Below are 20,858 nucleotides of genomic sequence, written 5' to 3' on the forward strand. Positions count from 1 at the left end.
GATTTATCTAATGTGTATGGTCACCTTAAGGCTAAGCATTTTCTTTTGAGTTAAGCTCCACACAGCATTACATCCAGCAACAGATCTCTCAACTGTAAAACACTGATGCCCAGAGGATGTTCTTTCTGTACTTTACCTACACCCTGGAGAACCAATTTTCAATGTGCTGCAATGGTAAACATCAACGCGTTCCATGTCATCACAATCATAGCAACTATTTATCAATTTCTGCATCCTTAGTTCATAAGATCTGCAGTATGCATGTTGTAAATAAGGATGTCATCACTTTAGGCTTTGTTTACTGTCAATGCACGCGGCCAGATCACATCAAGCCAGTGGGATTTTTACCGATTGTTACCGATGAATATGTTAGTACAATTCTACAATATATAAAGCAATTGTTTATTATTGTGGCATAAAAAATAGTTAAGGTTTAACAAAATCAAAATCTTTTGTACAAAAGATATTTCAATATGAAGAACATCACAGTTAAAAGTAAATGAACATAATTTTAAGCTCATATTCCACAAAGTAAGGAAGTAATGTAAAAAAAATACTGAACAGAACAGATGTACATGAAATATATGTCAAAACATCTACATCATAAGGATCTGTAGCATTATAAACACAATCATCTAAGAATTATTCTGTAATTCATTTGTACATAAGCACCACCTAGTGGCAAAACAGAGGAGGGAAAACCTTCACCAACCAAAACACTTTCTACACCCTTTGCTAAAATATGTTCAAATTTCTAAAAAAAAAAAAATACAGTATGCAACCAAAGAAAATGCTATGTTAAAGAGCCATTATAATTCACATTTATGGACAAACTTTCTGAGATTTCCTCCAGCTGCAAAATTCTCTTGATTGCAGCAATTTACATATAGAAATCTACATAAAAGTAACTTTGTAAAATACAGTACATGATTTATCTTGTACTTATCCCAGGTTACAGCCAATGTTATACTCTATAATCAAAGTTCTACTGGATTCCTTACAAACTCAACCAGGCAGACGTATTAAGTACGAAAAGTAAGACGCATGGCACACTTGATATATCATAAGGCTTCAGCCTCTTCATAAATCAGAAGTATGCCCGTGCACTATAATGGGAATCTACGCCAGTAAGGAACTGGCATAGGTTTACTGTATAATTCATCCCCAAAAAACTGGTATGAGTTATAATAAACATGTAGGGCCAAATCTGCGGAAAATGGCAAGTAAGGCGCAGAAAAGGGAATTTTTCACACAAGAAAGGGCCTTTTGCTAAATGTGTGCCACATTATTACTCATGTAAGCCATCTGGCATAGATGGGATAATACATTTTTTCCAATGACTGCTCAAAGCTTCCTTTGGTGATTTTACATTAGGAGAACACTCATTTTACAGTAATCTGTTGAATTACAGGAGCTAAGTTAAAAGGGTTGTCCGGGATAACTTAAAATCTCTACACTAGTCTAAAAACCCTCCCCCCCAACCTACTTTCTAAATAGCATTAGTAATTTTTTTTAAAAAATGTACATTTAGCCATATCCCTTGGGGTGAAAGTGTGATCGCCCCAGGGACATTTTCTGATTATCCGGTGACAATCCGTTTCCCCATTTCTGGAAACAAATCATCACTACTACTCCTCCCCATCCACTACATTAGACTTACCCTGCAGGCTTCTTTCGGCGAGACAGCTCCGCCATCAGTACTCATTTGGAAGGCTGTGCCCTCTTCTCCAAGCAGTGTGCATGCACCGCTGCTGGTAATTCACCTCTACTGCAGACGCATGCGCAGTAGAGGTGGATCATCGCTGGAGAAGACTGAATGAAGACAGAGGAGATGGGGCCATCTCACAGGAAGACGTGTCAAGGGTAAGTATATACTATGGGTCAGGGGTTGGGATGAGTACGTAGGGAAGGCCAGGATAGTTAGAGAGACAGGGAAGGAGAGAGTGTGAGGATCGAGTAAGGAAGGAGGGTGGAATAAGGTGAGAGGGGTTAGGAAGTTACATAGCAGATAGCAGATGTCTCTAAACAAAAACAGGAGATGCCAGGGGCCTCCAGAAAACACTCAAAACACGCTAAAAGGTATATGGGTGCATTTATTAACCCATTAATAGTACTAACAGACACTTAAAAAACAAAAACAAAAAAAACAGAAAAACATTTTTTACCCGGAAAAAACCCCATTAAGTGTTTCAGGGAAGTGTATGCCAATAAACTAGCAACAAACAGAATCCTGAATGCAGCTCAGTATCCATGCAAGTAACAATGCACACGAAGTAATGGTATGTATAGGTGATCACTTTTCTAAACTGTCAAATGTTCCCATTACAGAGCACCCTTTAAAATTTTGCTCTGTAACATTGAGGCCAGGACTACACAGTGACTTAAGCCATAATATGTTTCATGGCCAAAAACTTAGTGCAGCTTCAATTTCAACTAGTGGAAGTGAAAGTTGCTATTTTGCTATGTTCGCACAAAAATCCACCACTTTATTTAAATTTTTTTTTGCTTCCATGGGATCACAGTCATGGTAACTTGTAAGTTGCATTGCAATGTCACTCATTTTCATTAGTTTTGATGAAAATAGCACTACAACAGGATAAATGACTATGCGACATGAGTCATGGCCTAAGTCACCCTGTAGCCTTAGCCTAAAGCAAGCTTATATTTTCAAAGTACATTTTGCCTGTATCACCCCTCACTTTGTCATTCCGCAGACTCCACAATTACGCTTGCTTATAATACAAATCTTACACCACAAACCTTTAAACGCAATTAAATAATTAGAACATCTTTTGATTCTGCTTTTAAGACATCTGGGTATGGTCAATTATATCCTCTTGTAGTGCAGAGTCAGCTTTCTCAGCTGAATGGGTTTCTTGTTCTGCTCCAGATATCAGTTTGTTTATGTCAGTGTCGACATTCTCTGAGTCTAAGTGTTTTCTCCCTTCGGATTCAGAGGGTCCTTTCTCAGTATCGGAAGATGGTTGTTTCCCATCTAAATAAAAGCTCTGGTCTACTTGTTCAGGTTCTTCATTAGATACCTCCAGTGGTCCATGGTCATCATCATCACTTTGAGACTCACCTGCATCTTCATTTTCCTGTGCAAAGCTACATATCATCTGTGGCCAGCTAGCAGAACTATCATCTTTTATCCGGAACCATTCAATCTTACCCCCTGCAAACAAAGCAAAAGTACAAACTAGGTGAAATATACTATAAGCTTTCTGTTCACAGGAAAGGGAGAGCTGACAAGAAAGCAGCCCTTGTCCCCAGCAGAAAACTGAAAGACAGACTGGGTTGAGAGAAGTAATTAATGGACATAATGTGATTTTCATACAGAATATCTGACGATCCTGTACCATTTTATTCCCATACAGAAGTCTAACACAATATGGCTAACCATGCCTCGATTATAGGGGTTATATAGAGTATGAAATACTCACCTCCATCGACTTCTTTCTTTTCTGTCAGAAATGTTCTGGTCATATTCAGTTTCTTTACTGTATGACACTTGTACTTCAGTTTTGGTTTTGTACTTTCTCCATCTCCTGGATATGAAGCAAAGAAAAATAAGTATTTCAGCCACATGTATATTAAACTTATTTATATTCAGAGATTCTGCTCTCAGTTGACAAGTGGCTACAGTAGTATCCCGTCTAGACAATCTTCTATGCTACCTACAAGGGCAGCAGTATTCATCTCTCTCATAGCCTGCTACAGTGTATCAATCTGGAGTCCAAACTCTTTAGACTACAGAAGATCCCTAGACTGGATACAGCTGTATAAGTATCACATAACAGTGTTCTCATTCACTGACCACAAACTAATATTTTGTATTATGAAAAATTCAGAGACAATGTATATATAATCTAAAGTTATCATTTATACAATAATTACACCTCATGGTAATACACTATCTTTGAAGATTTCCGGTATATGTAATTATACAGACCTTGCAGAGTCTTAGGTCCCATTTAGATGGCAGAAAAAAATCAGCACCAGATGAATGGGGTGATATCTAAATGTTATTTCTGTTTGTCACACTGGTAGTAACTCAATAATTCTATACTCATTGTTATCGAAACTCAGCCCATCATGGGCAACCCTGCTGGGAAGGTTATGCTTAACCTCTTGAAGACTAGGTCTGTTTTGTCTTAAAGGGATCCTATCATTAAACGTTTTTTTTTTCTTCTGATTAACACGTAGGAATAGCCTTAAAGAGGACCTTTCACCATTTTGCCCACAGGCAGTTCTATATACTGCCGGAAAGCTGACAGTGCACTGAATTCAGCGCACTGTCGGCTTTCCCGATCTGGGCCCGGTGTGAAGAGCTTATGGTCCGGTACCGTAGCTCTTCTATGGTCAGAAGGGCGTTTCTGACACTCAGTCAGAGACGTCCTTCTTCACAGCACAGCCAATCGCGCTGTGCTGTGAGAGCCGGGAGGAACGCCCCCTCCATCTGCTCGCAGTACTCGTCCATAGACGAGCATTATCAGGGAGGGAGGGGGGAGTTCCTCCCGGCTCTCACAGCACAGCGCGATTGGCTGTGCTGTGAAGAAGGACGTCTCTGACTGAGTGTCAGAAACTCCCTTCTGACCATAGAAGAGCTACGGTACCGGGACCGTAGGCTCTTCACACTGGGTCCAGATCGGGAAAGCCGACAGTGCGCTGAACTCAGTGCACTGTCAGCTTTCCGGCAGTATATAGAACTGCCTGTGGGCAAAATGGTGAAAGGTCCTCTTTAAGAAACGCTATTCTTCTCCTACCTTTAAATATCTTCTCCGGCCGCCGTTCAGTAGAAATCTCAGTTTTCTTCAGTATGCAAATGAGTTCTCTCATTCTATGCATGCGCAGTCGGCTTTGTCATCGGGCCTCGGGCAGAGCCGACTGCAAATGCACGCGGCCATTTTCTTGTGGCTGATTACCCCAGCTTACTGTGTAAGCGGCCACAAGAAAATGGCCACTTACACCAGGTGAGCATGCGTAGTTGGCTCTGCCGGAGGCCCGACGGTTAAAGCGGACTGCACATGCCAAGCAGTTTGAAGCCAGCGACGAAAGAAGACGCAGAGAGAGGTCGTTCCAGAAGATGATGGAGGCGTCGCTGGAGAGTTCTCTCGCAGCATTGGGGACGTCCCCAGTGCTGTTTGAGCGCTGAGGACCGCCCCCAATGCTGTGATAGAACTCATTTGCATACTGAAGAAAACACAGACTTTTTAAAAAAAAATTTATGTAGATTGTGAGCCCCATATAGGGATCACAATGTACTTTTTTTTTTTTCCTATCGGTATGTCTTTGTAGAATCGGAGGAAATCCATGCAAACACGGGGAGAACATACAAACTTCTTGCAGATGTTGTTCCTGGCGGGATTCGAACCCAGGACTCCAGTGCTGCAAGTTTGCTGTGCTAACCACTGAGTCACCGTGTTGCCACGAAAACCCGGATTTCTACCAAACGGTGGCGCAGAGAAGACATCTAAAGGTAGGAGAAGAATAGCTTTTCTTAAGGCTATTCCTACGGGTTGAGAAAAAAAATGTTGTTTTAATGATAGAATCCCTATAAAAGGGTTATCTGCTTTTTCCAAAACTGAATGTTAATTTTAGATCGCAGCATGTTTAACTGTTGGGACACCCTTGTGAGTGCATGAGCTGCAGTGCTCACTCCTCATACTTTTACTAGAGACAGTTGTGACTACTGCAGTGGCATCCCATTTGATAAATTCTAAGCAGCTCATCGTAAAGTAAATATAACATTTTAAATGTATTCTTCTGGTAGCATGATTATGAGGATATCAAATATGTTTAGGTTTTACGACTTCTGCATAATAACACTGTTTTTAATAATTACTTTGTCATATTCTGGGAGCTATAACTTTATTTTTCCATTTATGTTGCTGGGTAAGGCCTGGTTCACATCTGCGTTCAGGCCATTCCAATCGACTATCTGCATGAAATATACAGAGAGAAAAGTCCTGAAAGCAGCACTTTTCTCTCCTCATTTTTTGTGTAGAAACCGAGTGGAAACCACACAGATCCCATTATAGTCTATGGGATCCGCGGGCTTCCTTAGGTAATGACTTTTTTATGTGGATAGGTTTCTGTTCGGGGGAAGTCTCCAAGAGGACTCGCCGAATGCACATGTGAATTGGGCCTTAGCGTTTATTTTTATTCCACTGCAGTTTATATTGGTAATTCTGGGATATATACAACATTTTGATCACTTTTTATTCCACTTCTTGTAGATGAGATGACTAAAAACAGCATTTTTCTTAGTTTTTATTCTGGTGTTCACAGTGTTGGATAAATGATGCATTAGATTTTAACTGTTTGGTTTTTAAATGAATTTTATACAATAAAGATTTTTAACATGTTTTAAAATAACTGTTTTTTCTATCTTTTTATTTTTAAGTCCCACTATGTGACTCGATGAGGTGATTTGAAAATCGTCTCTTATACCAGAAGGACAAAGATAGACCCCATTATCAATTATATAGTTTGCTGCATTTTGGTGTATTGTAAATTGGAAACAATATGTCACACTCTCATTCCAAATCTTTACCTTGATCTGGTATTTCTTCAAAGATTACACATGTCCCCAAAGCATCTAGTATATAAAAATATAAATTATATTAAAAGAAAAAAAAATTCCCATATAGCTGACTTATAGTATCCACTGAAATCTTCATTCTTTCATAGTAAGCCAAAAGCAGGTCTGAGTAATGAAAACCTAATGTAGTCTGCAAATTCTATGCTTGCAATTTGTATGGCTTAACAATACTATGTTAGTCGATGTTTTCAATCCAATACTTACACATGTGCCTACGTGATAAAAATGAGACAGAGACAGTTATATCCATTCTGTCGAGTACATTACTGGACATGATTTTAGAAGACCCTAGCATGCAAAACTGCTGATGAGCAAAACTAATATGGCTACTGATGCTAAGGGGATAGTATTAAGAAGACTACACACTATATCTCACAAGCCTCTTACCTTCATACTCTCCAGCAAACACATATTTATCTACTTGCAAGAAAGGCTTTTCTGTGTTTATTCCCTGTAAAAGGAAATTTAATTATTACAAATGATCTATCCATATTTACATCAAATAAGATATCTAGAAATTATAGAGAACATGCAATTGAGGGCAGGGTGGTGTGTGTAAATGGGATAATGAAGATAACTAAATTAGAACTGTGTTTTACCAAAATTTTGCACTTGTTGTCACATTTTTCTAAAATGTCAGAGTCAATGATTCCTGTTAACTCCACCAAGACCAGCTGTTCCTGAAAAAAACCCAAAATCCAACATCACTAGTACAATCAAACACAAAACCTCAGAGAAATTCCCTTTATATTGGAATGGTTGTCAGGTCCAAAATGCCCCCTAAACCAATAATAATTCTGCAAACCTAAACCAATAATAATTCTGCAAACTGATGAAGCCTTGTATGTTAGTTTTCTTGCATACAAGGCATGTAAAGGGCGTATATTTACAACTTTTTACCATCCTTGCCACTTTCCTGGCGCGACCCCACCAGATTTATTATAATTTCTCATCACACTATGCTGCCCTGTTAAATACCTCAGTGCATATTACATATACGTACATTGGACGATATATTTGGTTAATGCATTCTATCATATACATGCATGACAGTGATCGTATAGGTGCAGCAGAAACCCTACAATTGTTAGGACCGTGAGAACAACTGCTTAACTTCTAAGATTATAAACTACCACAATATTGAATGATAGTGCAACACCTATAGTTTACAATTAGCAATAAACACCAATTGCAGCAGGAATCCCAAATATATTAAAAGGCTTGCTGCATCTATAAAACAACATTTAATTATGGAATTAAAATGTACAGATCCCTACAATAGTACCATCCAAAACATTTAGAGTCACATTAGGGTACAGTTTAGTAATGCCCTTGTGAGGGCAGGAGTCAATTTGGGGTTTGAGGAATAACATTGAGGAGTGAGAATAGGGACTATCTTCATCATTCTGTGATGCACCCTCACCCTCATTCTGTGATGCACTCCCGTCGACATACATTGGTAAGATTGTAAACAGGCTTACAACAATAAATGCATTGAAAGACTTAGCAGAGTGCAGTACAGTTTCTGTTGTTCGCAAAATCACAAAATTTCTGTTGTTCCGCAAAATCACAGCCGCAAAAGCGCCGCGTATACGATCCCGACTCCCATTGAAATCAATGGGAGCGTATATGGCCCGCAAAAGCTCCCGCGTGCCAAAAGACATCATGTGAATGCACCCTTAGTCTTATTATTAGGTTTCTGCTAATGCCATTATCAGGGTCTAGGGCTAAAAAGCCAATTCCTTCATTTTTTCTTGCCCTAGGCCTGCGAAGAATAATGCAGTTTCATAGGCTAAACTGCTCCAAGAAAGACACCCCCCATGATTTTCTTTGTTCTTATTATCTCTTACCTCCTCCTCTTCTTCTTCATCATCATCATTGCTAGGCAAGCTCTCACTGAATGCACTGATCCTTTGTTGATGAGATGCAGGAATTGTATTGGAAGCCATAGTGGACTGGATTAATGAAGTTTATGACTTGCAGTTGCAGATTTCACAACACAGGATGGCAGCAGTTGCACACATCTAGTTCATTTGATGCTGAGAAGAATTAAAGTTAATTGAAGTTCAGAATTAAGGCACATTCACACAACTGACTTTCAGCTGTTAAACTCAGTCGACATGTTGGCTGGATTTACTGACCTGCACCTTATGCTGGGAGAGGGACTTCTAGAAGTCTAGTTATCTATGATATTAGGAGTCCCTGCCTCCCAGCGACATACTGTCTTGTACTGGATCTCGCAGCTGAAGCTCATTGTGTGAATTTCCTCTAAGGCCTTGTTCACACATCAGTGTTTTAGAAACTACACAGCGATAAGGTTTTATAGAAATATTTACATCTGTTTTGTAGTTTTGATTTTCTCCTAAAGAATAAAGCTTCAGGCTAAGGTCCCATGTACCGAGCCATAGCCAAAAAGTGGCCATGACGGAAACACAGCACTTTTTTTTTTTTTACACTGTGCTTTTCGCAGAAAGTTTGCAGTTTTCCTTTTCTCTGCGAACTTTCTGTCCTTATTATACCTATACGGAAAACATCAGTTTCCAAAAGGTACAACTGACATGCTGCAATTTACACCAATTAGCCAGAGTCCTATCCACTTTACCAGTACTGTAAAATGCTGCGGTTTTTACTGTAGCATTTTCACAACGTGGGACCCCACTCTTAGGCTTAGAAGTTTTTAGCCAACCTCCGGAAGAAGACCCGTTCCTGAAGAAGATGGAGGCGGCACTGTAGAGTTCTCTCGCAGCATTGGGGACGCCCCCAGTGCTGCGAGAGAACTCATTTGCATACCGACAAAAAACAGATTATATACTGAACGGCGGCCCGGAGAAGACATCTAAAGGTAGGAGACGAATAGCCCTTCTTAAGGCTATTCCTACATGTTAGGGAGAAAAAAATTATTTTTAATGATAGAATCCCATTAAGTTTTATCCATGGTCTTAATAGTTTCTAAAACTAAATTCTATGCTTTATATGCTATACAACAAAAAACGGCATCCATATGGCAGCATGGTGGTTGTGACTCCTTTATAGAAGATCCCACTCCCCTGTGACCACGAAGAAATAGAAGATCCCCTGCTGCTCAGTGAACATAGAGTAATAGACGAGCCCCAACTTCCTTATGTAGAGTAATAGACAATCCTTGTGTACATGGAGTAAGAGTATCCCACTACTCCCCTGTGTATACAGCGTAATAGAGGATCCCCTGTTCCCTTGTGTACATGGAGTAATACAGGATCTCCCGCTGCCCTGTGTACAGAGAGTAATAGCTCTGCTAATCCTTGGTACGAAGCTTGGACACGTCACTGATCATTCCTATGTACCAGTGTCCCCCTGCACTATAATACACCGCCGCACAGGCCGCCCATACCGTGTCACACTGCAGCGTCTACGAAGGTAAAGGACCTTTAGTGATGTAATGATCATGTGATCAGTCTGTGGGCGGAGTTTGCTCGGGGCGCTGCAGTGTATTATGAGAGGTTACCACAGTAGAGGGAGTAGTTCTATCAAATGTTGTGGATGTGTGCTACGCCAAGCCTGTGTATTACTCTCTGTGTGTGCTATTATATTGTATATAAAGCCAGCTTCAGGAAGAATGCTACAGGGATGGCTGTGTGCTGTGTGTAATGTTTAGGTTACATGTGGGCAGTACTGCATGTAAGGGTGCATTCACACTGAGTAAACGCTAGCTTATTTTGTAGAGTAAAATTACACTTGTAAATTTTGCTATCCCATTGACTTCAATTACATTTTACAGGCGTATTTTTACAGGCGTATTTTTTACAGGCGTATTTTTTACAGGCGTATTTTTACACTTGTAAAAAAATATCATTGAAGTCAATGGGATAGCAAAATTTACAAGTGTAATTTTACTCTACAAAATAAGCTAGCGTTTACTCAGTGTGAATGCACCCTAATGGTGCTGTGTGTATCTGTACATTGCATCCTGGAGAGCTGTGTGTGTATCTGTACAGTGCATGTAGTGGTGCTGTGTGTGTCTGTACATTGCATCCTGGAGAGAGCTGTGTCTGTATTTGTACAGTGCATGCAGTAGTGGTGCTGTGTGTGTCTGTACATTGCATCCTGGAGAGCTGTGTCTGTATTTGTACAGTGCATGCAGTAGTGGTGCTGTGTGTGTCTGTACATTGCATCCTGGAGAGCTGTGTCTGTATTTGTACAGTGCATGTAGTGGTGCTGTGTGTATCTGTACATTGCATCCTGGAGAGCTATGTGTATCTGTACATTGCATCTTGGAGAGCTGTGTGTGTATCTGTACAGTGCATGTAATGGTGCTGTGTGTAGCTGTACATTGCATCCTGGAGAGCTGTGTGTGTATCTGTACAGTGCATGTAGTGGTGCTGTGTGTGTCTGTACATTGCATCCTGGAGAGAGCTGTGTCTGTATTTGTACAGTGCATGCAGTAGTGGTGCTGTGTGTGTCTGTACATTGCATCCTGGAGAGCTGTGTCTGTATTTGTACAGTGCATGTAGTGGTGCTGTGTGTATCTGTACATTGCATCCTGGAGAGCTATGTGTATCTGTACATTGCATCTTGGAGAGCTGTGTGTGTATCTGTACAGTGCATGTAATGGTGCTGTGTGTAGCTGTACATTGCATCCTGGAGAGCTATGTGTGTATCTGTACAGTGCATGTAGTGGTGCTGTGTGTATCTGTACATTGCATCCTGGAGAGCTATGTGTGTATCTGTACAGTGCATGTAGTGGTGCTGTGTGTATCTGTACAGTGCATGTAGTGGTGCTGTGTGTATCTGTACAGTGCATGTAGTGGTGCTGTGTGTATCTGTACATTGCATCCTGGAGAGCTATGTGTGTATCTGTACAGTGCATGTAGTGGTGCTGTGTGTATCTGTACAGTGCATGTAGTGGTGCTGTGTGTATCTGTACAGTGCATGTAGTGGTGCTGTGTGTATCTGTACATTGCATCCTGGAGAGCTATGTGTGTATCTGTACAGTGCATGTAGTGGTGCTGTGTGTATCTGTACAGTGCATGTAGTGGTGCTGTGTGTATCTGTACAGTGCATGTAGTGGTGCTGTGTGTATCTGTACATTGCATCCTGGAGAGCTATGTGTGTATCTGTACAGTGCATGTAGTGGTGCTGTGTGTATCTGTACAGTGCATGTAGTGGTGCTGTGTGTATCTGTACAGTGCATGTAGTGGTGCTGTGTGTATCTGTACAGTGCATGTAGTGGTGCTGTGTGTATCCGTACAGTGCATGTAGTTGTTCTGTGTGTATTTGTACATGGCATCCTGGAGAGCTGTGTCTGTATTTGTACAGTGCATGTAGTGGTGCTGTATGTTTATCAGTATAGTGCATGTAGTGGTGCTGTGTGTATCTGTACAGTGCATGTAGTGGTGCTGTGTGTATCTGTACATTGCATCCTGGAGAGCTGTGTCTGTATCTTTACAGTTCATGTAGTGGTGCTGTGTGTATCTGTACATTGCATGTAGTGGTGCTGTGTGTATCTGTACATTGCATCCTGGAGAGCTGTGTCTGTATCTTTACAGTTCATGTAGTGGTGCTGTGTGTATCTGTACATTGCATCCTGGAGAGCTGTGTCTGTATTTGTACAGTGCGTGTAGTGGTGCTTTGTGTTTATCAGTATAGTGCATGAAGGAGAGCTGTGTGTATCTGTCCACTGCATGTAGAGGTGCTGTATGTGTATCAGGACGGTGCATGCAGGAGAGCAGTATATGTATCAGGAAAATGGATGCATTGGAGCTGGGGGTTTATCAGCACAATGCAGGCAGGAGAGGTGTGTGTGTGTGTGTGTGTGTGTGTATCCGTACAGTGCATATATAGGAGCTGTGTATATGAATACAGGGCATCATACAGGAGAGGTGTGTGTGTATCAGTACAGTGCACACAGTGGCGTTGTGTATGTATCAGCATAATACATGTGGTAGACCTGTGTTTATATCATTACACTGCATGTTGCAGAGCTTTCAGTGTATTTGCATCTACGACAGATAGAACATGTTGTGAATCAGCAAATCTGCACCAATTATAAATTAGTGAGGTCTATCATATAGTAGATAAAAGGAAACCAAAATAGTCTCGAAGGCAGTTAAATAAAAAATATGACAAAGAATAGTAAAATAAGAAATGTCCCACATTATATTGAAAGGAACTCAACATTTCTGGAGTTTAACCACTTCAGTACCGGGCCAATTTGTGCTCCAGGACCAGACACATTTTAGGTTTATTTTGTATGTGCGGTTTTGAGGGCTGTAACATTTTTCCCGCTATATACACAGCGATCGAGAAGGTAGGGAAGGTAATAAATCTGCCCTGTCTTCTCTCTGGGAGCTCCGGCTGAAGTTACAGCCGGCTCCTAGTGAAAGCAGCTACACGATCTCCGTGCAGCTGCTGTGTTCTGATGGACGTACAGGTACGTCCTGGCAGAACTAGGCAACCACTTCCCGGACATATATAGTCTATGGGCGGTCCGGAAGTGGTTAAAGTTTATACTTTTTATCATCCAGCGAGTCCCTGTCTGTTCCTCTAAAGTTCTTTTATATGCAGTTAATGTGAGCTATTAACCCCTTAAGGACCAGGCCATTTTTTGGTTTCGCATTTTCGTTTTTCCCTCCTCACATTTCAAGAGCCATAACTTTTTCATTTTTCAGTTCACAGAGTCACATGATGGCTTATTGTTTGCGGGACAAATTGTACTTTGTAATGGCACCATTCAATATGCTGTGCAATGTACTGGGGAGCTGGAAAAAAATTCAGAATGAGGCGCAATTGGAGAAAAAATGCATTTACGACATTTTCTTATGGGTTTAATTTTTACAGCATTCACTGTTTGGTACAAATGACATGTTACCTGTGTTCTACGTGTCAGTATGAACGCGGTGATACCAAATTTATATAGTATTTGAAATGTTTTGATACTTTTAAAAAAATGATAAACTTTGCAAAATAGAAAAAAAAATTTGTGTCATCATGTTCTAACACCTGTAACTTTTTCATATTTCTATGTATGGAGCTGGTTGTGGTGTCTTTTTATGCGGGACAAGATGACGTTTCTATTGATACCATTTGGGGAAAGATCTGATGGTTTGATCACTTTTTATTCAATTTTTTATAGGCGGCAAAGTGTTGAAAAAAACGCTTTTTGGCTGTTTTTATTTTTTTGCCGCTACGCCATTCGCAGTACGGGATAAATGTTTTAATATTCTAATAGTTCGGGCATTTTGGAGCGCGGGGATACCTAATATATTTATGTTTAATGTTCTTTAATTACTTTTATAGGTAATCTAGGGAAAGGGGGGTGATTTGAACTTTTATATTTTTTTTATTTTTTTAATACTTTTAAAAACTTTTTTTTTTCTTCTGTTACATTTATGATCAGACCCCTTAGGTACCTTGAAACCTAGGGGTCTGATCGCTCATACTATTCACTGCAATACTACAGTATTGCAGTGAATAGCAAAATCGCAGCACTTCTATTAGACGATGCCTCTGGCATCGTCTAATAGATCTAGTGCAGAGACAAGCCTGGAAGCCTTCAATAGGCTTCTGGCTGTCATAGCTACCGATCACCGCCCTCATGTGACGTTCAGGAGGGCGGCGATCGGCGAAACATGGCGGCGCCCATGCCGCCGGCGCCGTTTACACACTGCGGTCACGTTTGACCGCAGTGTGTAAAGGGCTAACAGCAGCGATCGGCTCGGGCACCGACCGCTGCTGTTATTGGCAGGTCCTGGCTGTATGATACAGCCGGCATCTGCCCTGTATGGAGCGAGCTCAGCGTGTGAGCTCGCTCCATACATCCCCATGCGACCCATGACGCACAGTTACGTCAAGGGTCGCTAAGGGGTTAAGCTCCATGTGCACGAGAATGTGCTTTGTCAGTGTGTCAGCCCTGTTTTTCTTGGTTAGCACACTGGCCCATTCATTTCCATGAGACAGGGCGAAACTTAGGCTGGGTCCTATACTTGTTGATTTTGTGGCCCAGACTCACTGACAGCAGTAAATAGGGCCGTAGAGGCATGGGTGACACACAGATGTCACCATGTGCCATCCATTGCCTCCTGCCCCCCACCGAGCTACTTTAGGATGCTACCTACTTGACTACTCCAGAAGTTAATGGATGATTTTCACTTACCCATGCCCACTCTTGTCTACGGCTGTTTCCGCTTAGGACACCATGGGAGGCCTATTCTGCAGGTGGTGCAATGACAGAGTTTCACCTCCATGACTATAGTAGTATATATCAGACACTCAGATTAGTTCTGCAAAAGAAACTAATTTTATTTGTAGAATATGTAATCCATTAAAAAGGGTTAAACTTTTTTCGGTCCCTACATTTACTTTGACTGTAAATCCGCCTACTTCTCTTCTAACGTTCTGCTTTGATTTAAAGGGGTTGTCCCACGTCGCATACCCACCAGTCTTCCGGCTTTGTTTCGTCATTGGTGGGCAGGGTCACATATGCAAAGCCAAGTGGCGAGATGCCGCTGGCCCTGCGTGCGCGCTCATAGACCAGTCTAGCCTTCACAATGCGAATACAGACCCGACAGGATGCCAGGTCTGTATTCGCATTATGAAGGCTAGACTGGTCTATGAGTGTGCACGCAGGGGCGGCGGCATCTCGCCGCTTGGCTTTGCATATGTGACCCCATGTACTTCCTATAGGGAATTATGACTTTCCGGCGTCTAGCAGGAGTGTGTGAGGTGAGGTAGTTGTGAGGTTCAGGTCAGTACACTCCCATACAGATAAGTATTGGTGGCTGCATCTCCTTATGGTGGCGGCCATCCATCTTTCTGTGCCCCTGTTACCTCGGGACTGATCGGCTTCCCTTTCATCCTCCTCCTACTCTGAGCTCCGTCTCTCTAACACTCCCCAGCATCCGCCTCTCTATTACAGCGGATGTCGGGGAGTGTTAGACGCCGGCACAGGTGAAGCCAGCAACGTCGCCATGCTTCTGCCCTGCATGAAGCCAGCAGCGGTAGAAGCGATGTTGTTATTCCGCTCCTCCCCCCACCCCCGGAATAGCAGCATCGCTTCTACCGCTGCTGGCTTCATGCAGGGCAGAAGCATAGCGATGTTGCTGGCTTCACCTGTGCCGGCGCCTAACCCTGTATTGGCGGCCACTTCCCCCAAAGGGAAAACTACCCCCCCCCCCTCCAGGCTCGCTCCCGTGCACTTAGCCCCTCCTCCCTCCCCCTGAGAGCAGGCAGACACATCACTTGACTCAGGAGCAGCTAGGTCAGGGCTGTGGCCACAAAAAAATGAATAAAGTAAGATAGTGGACAAACAAAGGAGTTTTGCTGAAGCAGTGTATTTAGGAAAAGTCTTACATTCACATTAACAAGCAGTATAGATAGGATCCTTGTGATGGGACAACCCCTTTAACTATTTCTTCAAAATGGCAATCCAGGTCTGACCAAGGTCCAGGGTATGGACCGAAAAAAGATTAACCCTCTTTAATGGATTGCATGTTTTACAAATCAAATGAATTTGTTTTGAACAACTAATCTGAATGCCTGATATATACTACTATAGCATGCTACATACCAGCCTTGTTCACTGCCCCAAATGGTCTAAGCAGAGGCAACTATGGACAGGAGAGGAGTAATTCAGCAGGTAATGGCTGGTAAAAAAGAAAAAGCAGTGAAGCATTGGATCAGGCCCCCTATTATTGCCCTTATGTCTCCTCTCCACTTCGCTTCCTGGTTTTCATCTCATTTCAGTGAGCTCTGCTTGTTGTAAATGCAGTTATCTTTCCTGCAGCTGCATTTATAGAAAGGGAAACCCTCTTTCCCCCTCCCTGTTCTCAGTATCCTTACTACATTTTGCTATGGGACCCTAAGATATCTCAGTCACACTCTCTGAGTCATCAAACATCAGTAGTTCTCACATCAGATGCTCCAAATTCAGGTCGGGTTGCCCATGTCAAAAATTGATGGGTACAGAACTATCAAGAGCGTTCTCTGAAATCTTCTATCTCATACTCCAGAGGATGGGTCTTCTGCAAATGGACTTAATGGTAACTAGGCAGAACTCTGAGCCTTCACGAATTTTGCACTCTAAACAAAGAGCAAATAATGCACTATCAATCAGCTGGGAAGGGAAGTTCCTCTAGGTCTATCTGCTTCTTCCTCTAAACATAAAAGTGCTTCTGAAAATCAAGAGTGAAAAACACATTAGCGTTTGCTATTATTCCCTTTTGGACCAGGAGGGTTTGGTTCCCTCTTCTCCTGAACCTCTCACAGGGGGATTATTGGAAGTTTCCAGTGAGGGAAGGTCTGCTGATCCAGAATGATCTCTGATTTTCCTGTGGCCAACAGACATGCGCAGTGGGCGCAGTCGGCCATTTTCCTGTGGCCGAACAGGAGAGAAGAGGCGGAGGCGAAGAACAAGAAGAAGGCGGCGCTACAGAATTTTCTCACAGCACAGGGGACACCCCCAGTTCCGTTTGAGCGCTGGGAACCACCCCCAGTGCTGTGAGAGAACTCATTACCATAATGAAGAAACCAGGAATATATACCGAATGGTGGTGCGGAGAAGACTTCTAAAGCTAGGGGAAGAGTAGCCTTTCTTAAGGCTATTCTGACTTGGGTTTAGCTAAAAATGGGATTCTAATAATAGAACCCCTTTAATTGTGTCACTTCAGTTACTTCAAGATGGCCTAGACAAGGGTATCAAGTTAAAAACCCTGGTAAGTGCACTTCATGGCCATGAACTCTTGTCTGGAGGGGACATTTTCTAATAATCTCTAAATATGCAGATTCTTTAGTACCATCAGATCATTTTCTCATTCACCAGCATCACTGTGGGATCTGTTTTTCATCTTAAAGATTCTTATGGAAGCTCCTTCTGATCCACTTCAGGAAATCTCTATTCAATTTCTATCCTGGAAAACAGTGTTTCTACAGGCTATGGCCCCTGCTCGCAAAATACGTGACATTGAAGCCCTCTCTATAAAGGAGCCATATTTCAGAGTTATGGAAGATTGCTTCATATGCTGTAACATGCCTAGTTTCCTTCCTAAAATGTCCTTCCTAAAATTTCTATAGAACAAGAAATCTGAAGAAAACAACTTATATATATAGAATGTTAGAAGTGCAGTACCATCTTACTAGTCCAAGCTAGAGGAATTTCAGCAGCCTGAAGCTCTTTTCCTTCAATACTAGGGTCCTAACAGAGGGGGAAAAAGCATCCAAAATTAACCTTTCAAGATGGATCAAGAGTATTATCTCCAATTGACTAAAAGTCTTGCAGTTGCCTCTTGAACTTAGAGCTAACTCGACGAGATCTGTTTCTATCTTCTTGGTGAAATTTGTTCAACTATCCTTAGAATAGATATGCAAAGTGGTAACAGCAGATACCTTCATAAAGCATTACCAGCTGAACGTAGCCACTGCAATAGGCTCAGCCTTTGGCAAACAGGTGCTCAGTGAGGCAGCCATGTAAAATTCCCACCCTTGAAGGTGTAATCCTGCATCCAACTATTAACTGAAAATACATCCACAACAGTGCTACATACCCAGTGTTCCCTTGTGCACCCTTAGGCCTGGTTTACATCTGTGTTAGGTAATCCATTTGGGGAGTCCACATGGGGACCCCCCCCCCCCCCCCGAATGCAATACCGAATGCATTGGCCAGCGATGAGCTTATGAAAGCAGACGGACCCCATAGACTATAATGGGGTCAATGTGCTTTCTGCATGGTGTCCACACGGAACATGAGGACAGAAGAATACTCCTTGATCTACATTCCTCTTCGCATCACTCGTGCTATAGCCCGGCTCATATTCTTGTGGGCAAACAGAGTCACTGTACATGGAGGATTGCTCTTACCTTCCTTAATGTTGAAAAAAGTTGCCTGGTATAATTCACGCTGCAAAGTTCAAAGGTAAACTCTGTGCATGTCTCTTTTTTTATGTAGATTGTGAGTTCCTATCAGTATGTCTTTGTAGTATGGGAGGAAATCCATGCAAACGCGGGGAGAACATACAAGCTCCTTACAGATGTTGTTTCTGACAGGATTTGAAACCAGGACCCCAGTGCTGCAAAGCTGCAGTTCTAACCACTGAGCCACCGTGTTGCCCCTCAACTCTGTGCATGTCTGTGCGGTTTGCCAGCGTTCCTTACCACCATTGGTGGTACCACAGTCAAGGCACATGTATGATCCTCCTGTTTGATGAAGTGGTGCAAGTCCCCTCTTGCTCCCAGTTCTTGGAAAGATATGCACATGTTTGACATATCACACCAGTGCATTTAAAGCAGAGGATTCATGAATACTTCCAGTTAAAGGGAGTCTATGATTGATTATAGTGAATTTTTTACTAAGCATATATTTGTATAGCCTTTAGAAAGGCTATTATAGAAATACCTTTTATTCATCAATCCTCTCAGCCATTTTTGAATTAGCCCACTTTTATTGATATGCTAATTATTCAGCACGGTGCACCCGGAAGTCTCTATAATGTTCCCTGAGCACTGGTTGTGTCATCAGCCTGCCCTGCTCTCACTTCCCTCTTCTTTACACATAGCACACAGTGCACAGGCAACATCACAAAGACTTCCAGTTCTCCGATAATTAGCATATCAATAAAAGTGGGCTAATTCAAAAAAGGCTGGGAGGATTAATGAATAAAAGGCATGTCTGGAATAGCCTTTCTAAAGGCTATGCAAATATATGTTTAGTTAAAAATCACTAGAGCCAATGATAGATTCCTTTTAAGGTAAGCAGCCTTCTATCCAGACTTACCTTCTGCATATACAGCACACTTTGCTGATACAGTATATCTGTTTTTCCTCCCTCCCTCTGCTCCCAAATCTTGCACCAGTGCATTTAGGTGTCATGGCAGCTTTACCAGGCAGCAGATCATCATCCTGCTAGATAAGGTAAAATGTGCATGCCGTTTACAGACCTTGTATACTCATTAATATAATTAACAATAATAACTTTATTTATGTAACACCAACATATTCCATAGCACAAATCTGAGGGTACATGAACAGAAAGTATTTGACATTATAATGTGACAAAGAATTAATGTATCAGACAATGGTCCAGCCATCTTTAAATAAATAAGGTCATATAACTAAAGCTGTATGAGCTGTCACCAGCCACTATCTGTGAATGTACAGATACTTAGTACCTGGAGTGCAGAGTAACGTATAGTTGAAGTGGTAAGGTTCTGAGGAATAGAGCAGAAAGCATTGGGCCTCGGGCGGAGCCGACTGCGAATGCCCGTGGCTACAATAGAATGGCTGCTTACATTTTCTTGTGGCTGTGGGCATCCGCAGTCGGCTCTCCCCGAGGCCCAATGGCAGAGCTGACTGTGCATGCCTAGCAGATTGAAACCCAGGACGGAAGAAGACACAGGGAGAAGGCGTTCCAGAAGAAGCTAGAGGTGGTGCTGGAGATTTCTCTCGCAGTTTGGGGACGCCCCAGTGCTGTTTGAGAGCTGGGGACTGCCCCCAGTGCCGTGAGAGAACTCATTTGCATACCGAAGAAAACCCGGATCTCTACCGAACAGCGGCACGGACAAGACATCTAAAGGTAGGAGAAGAATAGCCTTTCTTAAGGCTATTCCTACGTGTTAGTCAGAAAAAAAGGGTATTGAATGATAGAATCCCTTTAAAGTAAATGGCCATGTCTTGAACACTTAGGTTTGTGACAGGTGCCTGTACATTCAGCATAAGGAGGGAGTGAACGGTATTAAAGAGTTATTTAAGGTTATTTGGAGATAGAGGAGAGGAGAGCGGTGATGTAGACTTGTTTGACAAAACTTATAGGCTTTGAGCATAAACTTTGAAGTGAAGGAAATCAGCAGATGTTTTTGATTTTCTTCACAGATATTCAGCACATCTTGGGCACAGCTGAAGAAAACGTATTTGAGGCATGTGCCAAGTTGCTGGTGTCTGTGTTAGGAGTTTCAATGATCAAATGTGCTACTATATCCAGGGAGCTCGTTGTTGTGCTTGTTGGCTAGTTCAGGAGAGGAGAGAGAAGAGATGGGGGACATTGATAACTGTAGGGTCTCTGAGAAGTGTAAGTTTACAGCACATAGATTCCTATATGTTTGGTAGGTCGGTGTGTTTTACAAAAGACAAGAGCCTTTGATAGTAAAGGAAAGAAGGTTGTTGTCAGAAATTGGATGGTGGACATTAGTAAAGTCAGAGATAGAACAGAGCTGTAATAAAATCAGGTCAAGGATATTACCATCTTTGTATAGTAGGCTGTGAGAGACCAAGAGTAGTGGTTAGTGATTTA

General features: G+C 42.0%; 1 protein-coding gene across 1 annotated transcript; it reads right to left on the reverse strand.

The window, feature by feature from the left end:
* Window positions 1–501: 501 nt before the first annotated feature.
* On the reverse strand, window positions 502–10,007 carry GTF3C6 (general transcription factor IIIC subunit 6). The gene is made up of 7 exons (XM_075273861.1): window positions 9,975–10,007; window positions 8,455–8,643; window positions 7,204–7,284; window positions 6,992–7,055; window positions 6,557–6,601; window positions 3,444–3,548; window positions 502–3,175 (listed from the first exon to the last, which is right to left on the reverse strand). The coding sequence occupies exons 2-7, from the start codon at window positions 8,551–8,553 to the stop codon at window positions 2,805–2,807; spliced, it is 765 nt and encodes a 254-aa protein (XP_075129962.1). The 5' UTR covers window positions 8,554–8,643; window positions 9,975–10,007; the 3' UTR covers window positions 502–2,804.
* Between the last annotated feature and the right edge of the window lie 10,851 nt (window positions 10,008–20,858).

Source organism: Leptodactylus fuscus, chromosome 5 (genome assembly GCF_031893055.1).
Source record: "Leptodactylus fuscus isolate aLepFus1 chromosome 5, aLepFus1.hap2, whole genome shotgun sequence".
NCBI classification, from domain to species: Eukaryota; Metazoa; Chordata; class Amphibia; order Anura; family Leptodactylidae; genus Leptodactylus; species Leptodactylus fuscus.

What these genes read in the sequence shown, in the direction of transcription:
- GTF3C6 (XM_075273861.1), bottom strand. Translation starts at nt 8,553, where the DNA reads ATGGCTTCCAATACAATTCCTGCATCTCATCAACAAAGGATCAGTGCA. An exon ending in ATGAAGAAGAAGAGGAGGAG is followed by an intron (nt 7,285 to 8,454) that starts GTAAGAGATAAT and finishes GGTTTTTTTCAG; the next exon opens with GAACAGCTGGTCTTGGTGGA. An exon ending in ACAACAAGTGCAAAATTTTG is followed by an intron (nt 7,056 to 7,203) that starts GTAAAACACAGT and finishes TTCCTTTTACAG; the next exon opens with GGAATAAACACAGAAAAGCC.